At 44.5% G+C, this 12,296-nt stretch overlaps 1 protein-coding gene across 1 annotated transcript in view; it reads left to right on the top strand.

Annotated features, from left to right (window-relative positions):
* Positions 1-672: 672 nt before the first annotated feature.
* The window catches only part of LOC115192017 (alpha-1D adrenergic receptor), a 32,256-nt gene continuing 20,632 nt past the window's right edge, over positions 673-12,296 (top strand). The window contains exon 1 of the mRNA XM_029750104.1: positions 673-1,870. Within this exon, the coding sequence (XP_029605964.1) occupies positions 919-1,870 (952 nt within the window). The 5' untranslated portion in view covers positions 673-918. The remainder of the gene's footprint in view (positions 1,871-12,296) is intronic.

The raw sequence follows: 12,296 nt of genomic DNA, 5'->3' as shown, positions 1-12,296 counted from the left end.
GATGAATTGGAATGCCGACTGCGAGCCAGGCCTAATCTCCGAACATCAGTGCCCGACCTCGCTAATGCTCTTGTGCCTGAATGGAAGCAAGTCCCCTCAGCAGAGTGGAGGCTGATATAGCAGCAAAGGGTAGACCAACTCCATATTAATGCCCATGTTTTTGAATGAGATGTAGTGTATTATATTCTACTGAAGGGTTTAGTTTGCATGTAGTCTGGCTTCAGGTTGTATATGTCAGTGATGTAATACTGAAGTAGTCTAAACATCAACTGAATATTAGGCTATGGGTCAAATCTATACACTATCGGCTACATTGGAATGCCTGTTGAGTGTGTAGAGACGGGCGCGACTCCCTCTTGTGGCATCGCAGTTATTATGCGACGTCTCACTTAATCCACTTGCTAGAGAGGAGTGCAGGGCTCAGATGCTGGGGTCCTAGGCAGGCTGCGACTCTGTGGTTTGGTTTGGACTTCTCACTAAAAGAATGCCGCCAGTGGAATAGAATCAGACCATCCGGTGCTACTGAGCAACAAAAATATTTTTACAGATACTTCATTTGAGATTTTCTGACAGTTTTACAATCTCAAGGAACTCCAAGAAAAGCCATGGCTGGAGCGGGCTTCAGTTAAAAAAAAACAAAAAAAGGAATAGCATTTTCAGACAGAGGGATGGTGCTGTTATTGCGCATCAGTTTTATTTTTGTTGGGGAACAAAATACGCATTTAATAGATGAAACAATCTAGATACCACTGGAGCTTTTTATAAATTGAAGACAATTCACATGTGTGAGAAGAATGTTCCATTTCATCTCGCTTTCTTTTAATATTGGAAACAAACAACACTGAACAAAAACATTATGAATAACACTTTGTTTTGCCTTGGAATCCAACTATAACGTTTTCTTTATGGAGTTTCAAAATGACATATTCTAATTTGATGAACGAAAGCAATGATGGAATATATTTTGAAAAAGCTCTCAACGAATCTTTCCTGGACCAAATCTTATTCACAGACAACAGCACCAACTCCACCAGCTGCACGAACATCACACTGGACCCCCAGGTCATTGCAGTCGGGGTCTTTCTATCCATGTTCATCTTGGTGGCTATCGTTGGGAACATTTTGGTTATCCTCTCGGTGTTATGCAATAGACACTTACAGACCGTAACGAACTTCTTTATAGTCAACCTGGCCATAGCGGACTTGCTATTGAGCATTATTGTGCTTCCTTTCTCCGCGTCTTTGGAAGTGCTGGGATGCTGGGTGTTCGGCCGGGTCTTCTGCAACATCTGGGCAGCGGTGGATGTTCTCTGCTGCACCGCGTCCATCCTCAGCCTCTGTATCATCTCCATAGACAGGTACATCGGGGTCAAACACTGCCTCAAATACCCCACCATCATGACGGAGAAGAAAGCCGCCGTCATTCTGGTGTTGGTCTGGGTCTCATCCATGGTCATCTCCATAGGACCGCTGCTGGGATGGAAGGAACCGCCGCCGACCGACGAGAGTGTCTGCAGCATCACCGAAGAACCGGGCTATGCCCTCTTCTCCTCGCTCTTTTCCTTCTACCTCCCGCTTATGGTCATCCTAGTGATGTATTTCAGGGTCTACGTGGTGGCCCGGAGGACTACCAAGAGTTTAGAAGCGGGGGTCAAACGGGAAAGAAATAAGTCGATAGAAGTGGTGCTTAGGATACACTGTAGGAGCATGCTGGAGGATACTTCCAAGAGTAAAAACCACCCGTTCCGGAGTTCGCTGTCCGTGCGCTTGATGAAGTTCTCCCGGGAGAAGAAAGCTGCCAAAACCCTGGCGATTGTCGTCGGGATGTTCATCCTGTGTTGGCTACCGTTTTTCTTTGTTTTACCACTGGGTAAGTGTTGGTTTGATCATCAACGTTTAAAATGCATTGTATTGAGGCTACAGTTGAATTGGTTCTGTGTTTTTAACCATATGTAAAATATGTGTCTCAGAATCTGTAAATATGTGTGTGCGCTCGCGTGTGTAATCAGTAGAATTCTCTGTAATGATTGACGAGTGTGCACTTCACTGTTGCCAGAATGTAGCCTATCCAACGTGTCCATATTACTCAAATACGATTAAATTACTTTTAAGTTATATCTTGTTCACTGTGCTTATGTTTACATATTGAAGTGCACTATTAGAATATGAAACGTTAAACAAGGATGTTTAAAATTCCTCCAAGTGCATAATTATTATGAGAAGGTTGCGGGCAGCGTGCAAACTGCCAACACAATAGTCTTTTTAAATCTGGAATTGTAAGGTTTTGGTTTTTATTTTTTGCCCCTACTGTAAACGTACGGAGATAACCACTATTGTCTCTGGAAGATCACAATTACTCACAATTACGCACGACATATGCTCTGTAATACTGTACTTAAACCAATCATGAATAGTTCTAATTGTGGCATCCGGCATCATCAAACATAACTACAAGTCCGATATTTCATATGCCTATATACATGTGCAATTCATCGATTTATTGTTTGCAGTCCATAGACATAAAATATCCTTCAATGGCGTCATCAGTTGTGCTTATAGCCCTACTGTTTTGTAGCAGTATGTTGAAGAGCAAAAACAAGCCATTGTAATTCTGTCCTGACATAAAAGTACACTCAAGAAAAACTGTTTTATTTATCATAGTGATTAAGGAGTCACATTAAAATATATAATATGCCCCACCAACATCAGACAACTATACAGAAAAATGTAATTGCTTAAATAAGTAAATGAAATCAATGATGAGAGAATAGTCAGATGAACTGATAGCTGACACAGACATGGTGGCATAACAGGAAGATTGGCATGTCATGAACCAAGCGGTTGTGAGGACATGTTGAATCATAATTACTGTATAAATGAACATGCACCATTTAATTAATCAACTAAATTGAAAATATTTCATGTTAAAAGCTGTGTGTAATCAGTTGCACAGCCCTTTTAAGTTAAGATTCCCAAATAATAGTTTTTAGTTGAATGAACGTATGAGTTGAGCAAACGTCATTTTAAATTGACCGAATGTTTGACAAAGTTTTCTCAAGTTGGAGCTTGGTTTGGACCAACTAAATGATTTTTGTTCAGGTAACACTTGAACAGAAAACTTGAGTAAACAGAAAAAAGGCTGTGTAACCAGTTACTTAATAATAATTCGTTGAAATAACTAGAGTTGTGGGTGTTTTTTTTACAGTGAATTTCTCTACAACAACAGCTCAATAGAAAAAGGAGTCGAAAGGGAGTAGAAGGTGTAAAAACACAACACATAGATACACAACACAATATACTATACAGATAATCAAACAGCAATAAAAACAATGTGTAAGAGTAAGTGCTAGAAGCTTTGGCTGATGATGATTTGAGAAACAAACAGGTGTCTTGCTCACAGAGCAGCAGACGGTCAATAAAATGCTAATGAATAGAAAGGTGCTTTAACGGTGAAATGGGGTCAGGTGTAGAGATGAGAAGCATAACAGGAGGAAATCAAATGCCACTAATTATGTCAGGTAATAGGTTTTATAAGGAGCATCAATGGGAAAGACTGGAGCATAGCGGAGCCATTTAGGATAACATCCCACTGGGCAAAAACTAATTGAATCAACATTGTTTCCACGTAATTTCAACCCCACAAAATGATGTGATGACATTGAATCAACATGGAAAACTGATTGGATCAACTTAAGAGCATTTCATATTATCTTCACCCAAATTCTTACCGAAATCCAATGACATGGTGACATTTTTTTGTTGAATTCACGTTAGTTGAGAACTCATGGCTCCTGAGTGGTGCAGTGGTATAAAGGCACTGCATCTCAATGCAAGAGGTGTCACTACAGTCCCTGGTTCGAATCCAGGCTGTATCACATCTGGCCGCGATTGGGAGTCCCGTAGGGCTGCGCACAATTAGCTAAACGTCGACCAGGGTAGGCCGTCATTGTAAATACAAATTTGTTCTTAACTGACTTGCCTAATTAAATACATGTCAAATTTTAAAAAACAATTACATTTAAAGTAATCTAAACTAGATGTTGATCTGACGTCTCTGCCCAGTGTGATGTCAAGTAAGAAAGACACACACATTGTACACACCAATGGCGGTCAGTGCCATTTAAGATGAGGGAGGACACATCTATCTTTTCATGAGCATGGCCTTATTTCTCTTACAGCATATTGGATGGCTTTCATTCACATTCCATTCACCCAGTTCAATGTAACATCGATAGGTTTAGGTTACTACATGATACTAAAAATATCCCTATACCCATCATGAGGTTGCTACAACCTAGCCTAGGAATGAAAGTTTACAATGTAGGTGCACACTGGTCGAGAGAACATTTTAAGGTGACAGAAAATGACACATGGACAGACAGTGACTCATTCAATACTGCCTTGCACACTTGCCTGCATCTAGCTGATCTAGGGTGTAATCATTAGTCCAACAGTTGCAAACAGAGAGTTTCTATTAGTCAAATTCAGGAAAGTTTGTCCCTGTTTTGTTCTGTTTGCTTCCGTTTAAGAAACGTTTTTCAACTGAATTTTGCTAAATGAATACACCCCTGATCACACGTAAACACAGTTCCCTTTCAAAGCAGCCACGTTGTATTCCTTCTCGCATCTATGCGCTCTCCTCTTCTTACCTTTTCACTTCGCTTGTGGAGTTCAACCCACAACACACCGCCAAAGTCTAAGACATTAAAATGCCTATTTACTCTGTTCCATCTGACTGCGCAATCCACTGTGTCATCAGCCTTGCCAGGGAATGTAGGAACTTGATCTCCACTATAAAAAGCATCTAGACATTATCTCACATATCTTTTAGACTAACATTTAGTTTTCAACGTCGGAAATGTGTATAAACATTGCTGTCTGTCTATGACATTTGCAACATTGTTTCAATATTCAAATTCGATCTCCAGCTGTCCCATAGTAATGAACGTGTCGGGAGTCAGAACGAGACAGACAGGCAGGCAGTGTTTCTCAGCCAGTCAAAATCATGAATCAGCATAATTTTTATGGATATACAGTGCATTCGGAAAGTATTCAGACCACACTTTTTCCACATGTTGTAATGCTACAGCCTTATTCTAAAATGTATTAAATTGTTTTTTCCTCTCATCAATCTACACACAATACCCCATAATGACATAGCAAACACAGGTTTTTAAACATTTTTGCAAATGTATCCCCCCAAAAAACAGAAATATCACATTTACATAAGTATTCAGACCCTTTAACCTGTCTGGGCTAGGGGGCAGTATTTTCACGGCCGGATGAAAAACATACCCAATTTAAACAGGTTACTACTCTGGCCCAGAAAATAGAATATGCATATTATTAGTAGATTTGGATAGAAAACACTCTGAAGGTTCTAAAACTGTTTGAATGGTGTCTGTGAGTATAACAGAACTCATATGGCAGGCAAAAACCTGAGAAAAAGTCAACCCGGAAGTGGAGAATCTGAGAATTGTAGTTCTTCTTTCTAATCCCTTTCGAAACTACAGTATCTGTGGGGTTACGTTGCACTTCCTAAGGCTTCCATTGGCTGTCAAAAGCCTTCAGAAAGTTGTTTCAGCCTTCTCCTGTTACTGGGCAGATAATAGAAGCTCAGTTACTGAGTGGACTGCCTGTGGACAAAGGGATTGGATATGCGTGGTCATGCGAGTGTGCCGTTCCTTCTTTTTCTCCTTGAATGAATACGCTATTGTCCGGTTGGAATATGATCGCAATTTTACGTTAAAAATACCATAAAGATTGATTTTAAACAGCGTTTGACATGCTTCTAAGTACGGTAATGGAACATTTTGACTTTTCGTCTCTGGTACTGCGCTCGCGCGTTATGCCTTTGGATAGTGCTCTGAACGCACAAACAAAACGGAGGTATTTGGACATAAATATGTATTATTTCGAACAAAAACAACATTTCTTGTGGAAGTAGCAGTCCTGGGAGTGCATTCTGACGAAGATCAGCAAAGGTAAGAGAATATTTCTAATACTAATTCTAAGTTTAGGTTGCCCCGAACTTGGCGGGTGTCTGTATAACGTTCTGTGATGGCTGAGCTATGTACTCAGAATATTGAAAAATGTGCTTTCTCCATAAAGCTATTTTAAAATCTGACAAAGCGGTTGCAACCAGGAGTAGTCTATCTATAATTCTTTAAATAATTGTTATATATTTTCTCAACGTTTATGATGAGTATTTTTGTAAATTGATGTGCACATTCACCGGGAGTTTTGGTGGAAATACATTTTCTAAACATCACGCGCTAGTGTAAAATGCAGTTTTTGGATATAAATATGAACTTTATCGAACAAAACATACATGTATTGTGTAACATAATGTCCTAGGAGTGTCATCTGATGAAGATCGTCAAAGGTTAGTGCTTCATTTAGCTGTGTTTTGGGTTTTATAGACACATGTCCTTGCTTGGAAAATGGCTGTGTCATTATTTTTGTCTATGTACTCTCCTCACATAATGTAATGTTTTTCTTTCGCTGTAAAGCCTTTTTGAAATTGGACAATGTGGTTACATCAAGGAGAATTGTATCTTTAAAATGGTGTAAAATAGTTGTATGTTTGAGAAAGCTGAATTATGACATTTTGTTGTTTTTGTTTTTGCCGCCCTGATATTTCACTGGCTGTGTCCCGCAGGTGGGACGCTAGCGTCCCACGTAGCCCATAGAAGTTAATCAGCACAATACTTTGTTAAAGCACCTTTGGCAGTGATTACAGCCTCAAGTCTTCTTCGGTAGGACGCTACAAGCTTGGCACACCTGTATTTGGGGAGTTTCTCCCATTCTTCTCTGCAGATCCTCTCAAAATCTGTCAGGTTGAATGGGGAGCGTCGCTGCCCAGCTATTTTCAAGTCTCTCCAGAGATGTTCGATCTGGTTCAAGTCCGAGCTCTGGCTGGGCCACTCAATGACATTTAGATACTTGTCCCGAAGCAACTCCCGCGTTGTCTTGGCTGCGTGCTTAGGGTTGTTGTCCTGTTGGAAAGTAAACCACCCCAGTCTGAGGTCCTGAGCGCTCTGGAGCAAGTTTTCATCAAGGATCTCTTGGTACTTTTCTCTATTCATCTTTCCCTCAATCCTGACTAGTCTCCCAGTCCCTGCCGTTGAAAAACCTCCCTGCAGCATGATGATGCCACCACCATGCTTCACCATAGGGATGGTGCCAAGTTTCCTCCAAGTGCATAATTATTATGAGAAGGTTGCGGGCAGCGTGTGTCACGGTTGTCGACGGTGAAGGAGGACCCAAAACGCAGCAGGTATGTGCAGGCTCATCTTGACTTTTATTAACTATCAAAAATGAACGTACAAAAATAACAAAACACGAACGATCAACAAAAACAGTCTGGTAAGGCACAAGGCTAAACACAGAACAATCACCCACAAATAACAAACACAAACACACCCTAATATATGGGACTCTCAATCAAAGGCAGATAGACAACACCTGCCTTCAACTGAGAGTCCCAACCCCAATTAACCAAACATAGAAACAGACATACTAGACTAAACATAGAATACCTGAAAACCAAACAGTGCCCAAAAACCCCGGAATACTTCAACCAAATTCCCCTTCAACAAAACACACCACCCCGAACCACATAAAACGAATACCCTCTGCCACGTCCTGACCAAACTACAATACTAATTAACCCTTATACTGGCCAGGACGTGACAGTACCCCCCCCTTAAAGGTGCTAACCCCGGAAGCACCTTAAAAACAAAAAAAAACAAAAAAAACAACAACCCCAAACAACAAAACCAAAATTCCCCTCTACTAAAGGGAGGGAATGGAGGGTGGCTGCCGTCAACGACGGCACTGTGCTACACCCCCCCTCCCCAACCCACCTATATCTGGAGGTGGCTCTGGTTCCGGCCGTTCCAGGCTGTCGGGCCACTCTGGCATCGCCGGGGGGCAGTCGGGCCAGTCTGGGCAGTCTGGCAGCTCGGGCCAGTCTGGGCAGTCTGGCAGCTCGGGACAGTCTGGGCAGTCTGGCAGCTCGGGACAGTCTGGGCAGTCTGGCAGCTCGGGACAGTCTCGGCAGTCTGGCAGCTCGGGACAGTCTGGGCAGTCTGGCAGCTCGGGGCAGTTCAGGGCAGTCTGGCCACTCCGGCAGTTCATGGCAGTCTGGCCACTCCGGCAGTTCAGGGCAGTCTGGCCACTCCGGCAGTTCAGGGCAGTCTGGCCACTCCGGCAGTTCAGGGCAGTCTGGCCACTCCGGCAGTTCAGCGCAGTCTGGCCACTCCGGCAGTTCAGCGCAGTCTGGCCACTCCGGCAGTTCAGCGCAGTCTGGCCACTCCGGCGACTGTTGACTGGCGGGCAGCTCCGACGACTGTTGACTGGCGGCAGCTCCGACGACTGTTGACTGGCGGGCAGCTCCGACGACTGTTGACTGGCGGGCAGCTCCGACGACTGTTGACTGGCGGGCAGCTCCGACGACTGTTGACTGGCGGGCAGCTCTGACGACTGTTGACTGGCGAGGCTGGGTTTACGCACTTGAAGGCTAGTGCGGGGAGCGGGAACAGGACGAGTCGGACTGGGTTGACGCACTTCCGGGTCCGCACAAGAGACAGGAGCTGGAAACCCAGGGCTATGGAGGCGCCTAGTCGGTCTAGATCTTACCTCCTGCACAACCCGCCTTGGCTGGATGGAACTAGTAGCCCTGTACGAGCGGGGTGCTCGTACAGGGCAGACTGGGCTGTGCAGGGGCCTGATGGTAGCCGTGCGTAGAGCGGGAGTTGGGTAGCCTGGTCCTCGGAGGCGTACCGGCGACCAGATGCGCTGCGCAGGCATCCTCCTACCAGGCTGGATGCCCGCTCTAGCACGGCACCTGCAAGGGGCTGGAATAACTCGCACCGGACTGTGCATGCGTATGGGTGAGAGTGCGCTTCTCAGCGAAACATAGCGCTCTCCACCCCATACGCTCCTCCATATAACCACGGGTAGCTGGCTTCCGGCTCTTCCTACGCCTAGCCAAACTACCCGTGTGCCCCCCCAAAAAAATTATTGGGGGTGCCTCTCGTGCTTCTCCCTCAGCGCGTCCATGGCCTCGTACCTCCGCCTCTCTGCCTTGGCTGCCTCAATTTCCCACTGCGGGCGGCGATAATCCCCAGCCTGGTGCCAAGGTCCGGCCCCGTCCAGAACTTCCTCCCAGGTCCACTTCTCCCGCCAGTCCAACTCGAAGTCCCTCTGCTCCTTCCTCTGCTGCTTGGTCCATAGTTGGTGGGTGATTCTGTCACGGTTGTCGACGGTGAAGGAGGACCAAAACGCAGCAGGTATGTGCAGGCTCATCTTGACTTTTATTAACTATCAAAAATGAACGTACAAAAATAACAAAACACGAACGATCAACAAAAACAGTCTGGTAAGGCACAAGGCTAAACACAGAACAATCACCCACAAATAACAAACACAAACACACCCTAATATATGGGACTCTCAATCAAAGGCAGATAGACAACACCTGCCTTCAACTGAGAGTCCCAACCCCAATTAACCAAACATAGAAACAGACATACTAGACTAAACATAGAATACCTGAAAACCAAACAGTGCCCAAAAACCCCGGAATACTTAAACCAAATGCCCCTTCAACAAAACACACCACCCCGAACCACATAAAACGAATACCCTCTGCCACGTCCTGACCAAACTACAATACTAATTAACCCTTATACTGGCCAGGACGTGACAGCGTGCAAACTGCCAATACAATACGCTCTTTTTAAATCTGGAATTGTGAGGTTTTGGTTTTATTTTTTGCCCCTACTGTAAACGTATGGAGATGACCACTATTGTCTCTGGAAGATAAACGTAGCAGACTGAGTAAATTCACAATTACTCACAATTACGCACGACATATGCTAAACCTGTAAGTTAGCCATAGTTAGCTTGCTAGCAAGCAAGGGAACCGAACCGATAGAACGTACGACCAACCGGCTTGGGTAGCCACCTTAGATTTGTGTCGGGACTATATCTTGTGGAAGGATGAAATAGTATGAATAAATTAATCAAAATAACATTTTTAAGGAAAATATGTCAATTGTTAATTGAATATGTTGGTAACTCGTTTTATAAAAGTGATAATGCCCTTGAAGCCAGTGTTTGGACCTCGACTTTGTCTCGGGTCTAACAACACCGTGCCAATATATCCTCCAAACACTGGCTTCTCGGGCATTATCACTTAAATTAGCTAAAGTAAAGTCATAGTAAACATAGTTATTAGAACTAACGCGTTTGTAAACACGCTACAATCATGCAGTAAAGTTACAATGTACAGTCAATAAGCAGTTCAGCACTTACACCTTCGGGCCCCGGAGGCATTAAATGAGTAAAACCAAGCTTACTTTGACTTGGAAGAGTTCCAGTGTAACCACATAGCTAATATAGCATCCCTCTGTTTGAGCAGGGCGTTTGAGTAGGTTAAACTAGCTAGCTGCATTTGCTAGCAAAGTAATTGAAATTGAAAGTGAAAAATAAATCTCTCTCTTGCTTCTCCTTTATTTTGGAAGAAATGTACTGTATGTGTTCAAAACTGGTCAACTATTGTCTTTCTCTCTCTTTGAGTCAACTACTCACCACATGTTACACACTGCAGTACTAGCTAGCAGTAGCTTATTATTTCAGTACTAGATTCAAATCAAATCAAATCTTATTAGTCACATGCGCCGAATACAACAGGTTCAGACCTTATAGTGAAATGCTTACTTACAAGCCCCTAACCGACAGTGCAGTTAAAAAAAATATGGATAAGAATAAGAGATAAAAGTAACAAGTAATTAAGGAGCAGCAGTAAAAAATAACAATATATACGGGGGGTGACGGTACAGAGTCAATGTGCGGGGGCACAGGTTAGTTGAGGTAGTATGTACATGTAGGTAGAGTTAATTAAAGTGACTATGCATTGTTGACAACAGAGAGTGGCAGTGGTGTGGAGAGAGCGGGGGGGGGGGGGCAATGCGAATAGTCTGGGTAGCCATTTGACTAGCAGTACAGGAGTCTTATGGCTTGAGGGTAGAAGCTGTTTAGAAGCCTCTTGGACCTAGACTTGGTGCTCCGGTACCCCTTGCCGTGTGGTAGCAGGGAGAACAGTCTATGACTAGGGTGGCTGGAGTCTTTGACCATTTTTTGGGCCTTCCTCTGCCTTCCTCTGACACGCCTGGTATAGAGGTCCAGGAAGCTTGGCCCGAGTGATGTACTGGGCTGTTCCCACTACCCTCTGTAGTGCCTTGCTGTCAGAGGCCGAGCAGTTACCATACCAGGCAGTGATGCAACCAGTCAGGATGCTCTCGATGGTGCAGTTGTAGAACCTTTGAGGATCGGAGGACCCATGCCAAATCTTTTCCGTATCTTGAGGGGGAATAGGTTTTGCCGTGCCCGCTTCACGACTGTCATGGTGTGCTTGGACCATGTTAGTTTGTTGGTGATGTGGACACCAAGGAACTTGAAGCTCTCAACCTGCTCCCCTGCAGCCCCGTCGATGAGAATGGGGGCGTGCTCGGTCCTCTTTTTCCTGTAGTCCACAATCATTTCCTTTGTCTTGATCACGCTGAGGGAGAGGTTGTTGTCCTGGCTCCACACGGCCATGTTCTGACCTCCTCCCTATAGGCTGTCTCGTTGTTGTCGGTGATCAGGCTTACCACTGTTGTGTAAACAGCAAACTTAATGACGGTGTTGGAGTCATGCCTGGCCGTGCAGTCATGAGTGAACAGGGAGTACAGGAGGGGGCTGAGCACGCACGCCCGAGGGGCCCACATGTTGAGGATCAGCGTGGCGGATGTGTTGTTACCTACCCTTACCAACTGGGGGCAACCCGTCAGGAAGTCCAGGATCCAGTTGCAGAGGGAGGTGTTTTGTCCCAGGGTCCTTTGCTTATTGATGAGCTTTGAGCGCACTATGGTGTTGAACGCAGGGCTGTAGTCAATTAATTGCATTTTCACATAGGTGTTCCTTTTGTCCAGGTGGGAAAGGGCGGTGTAGAGCGCAGTACAATAGAGACTGCATCATCTGTGGATCTGTTGGGGCGGTATGCAAATTGGAGTGGGTCTAGGGTTTCTGGGAAAATGGTGTTGATGTGAACCATGACCAGCCTTTCAAAGCACTTCATGGCTACAGATGTGAGTGCTACGGGTCGGTAGTAATTTAGGCCGGTTACCTTAGTGTTCTTGGGCACAGGCACTATGGTGGTCTGCTTAAAGCATGTTGGTATTACAGACTCGGACAGGGAGAGGTTGAAAATGTAAGTGAAGACACTTGCTAGTTGGTCAGCACATGCT

The sequence above is a fragment of the Salmo trutta genome, chromosome 4, assembly GCF_901001165.1.
Source record: "Salmo trutta chromosome 4, fSalTru1.1, whole genome shotgun sequence".
Classification (NCBI taxonomy): Eukaryota; Metazoa; Chordata; class Actinopteri; order Salmoniformes; family Salmonidae; genus Salmo; species Salmo trutta.
This window is presented reverse-complemented; position numbering and strand designations above follow the sequence as displayed.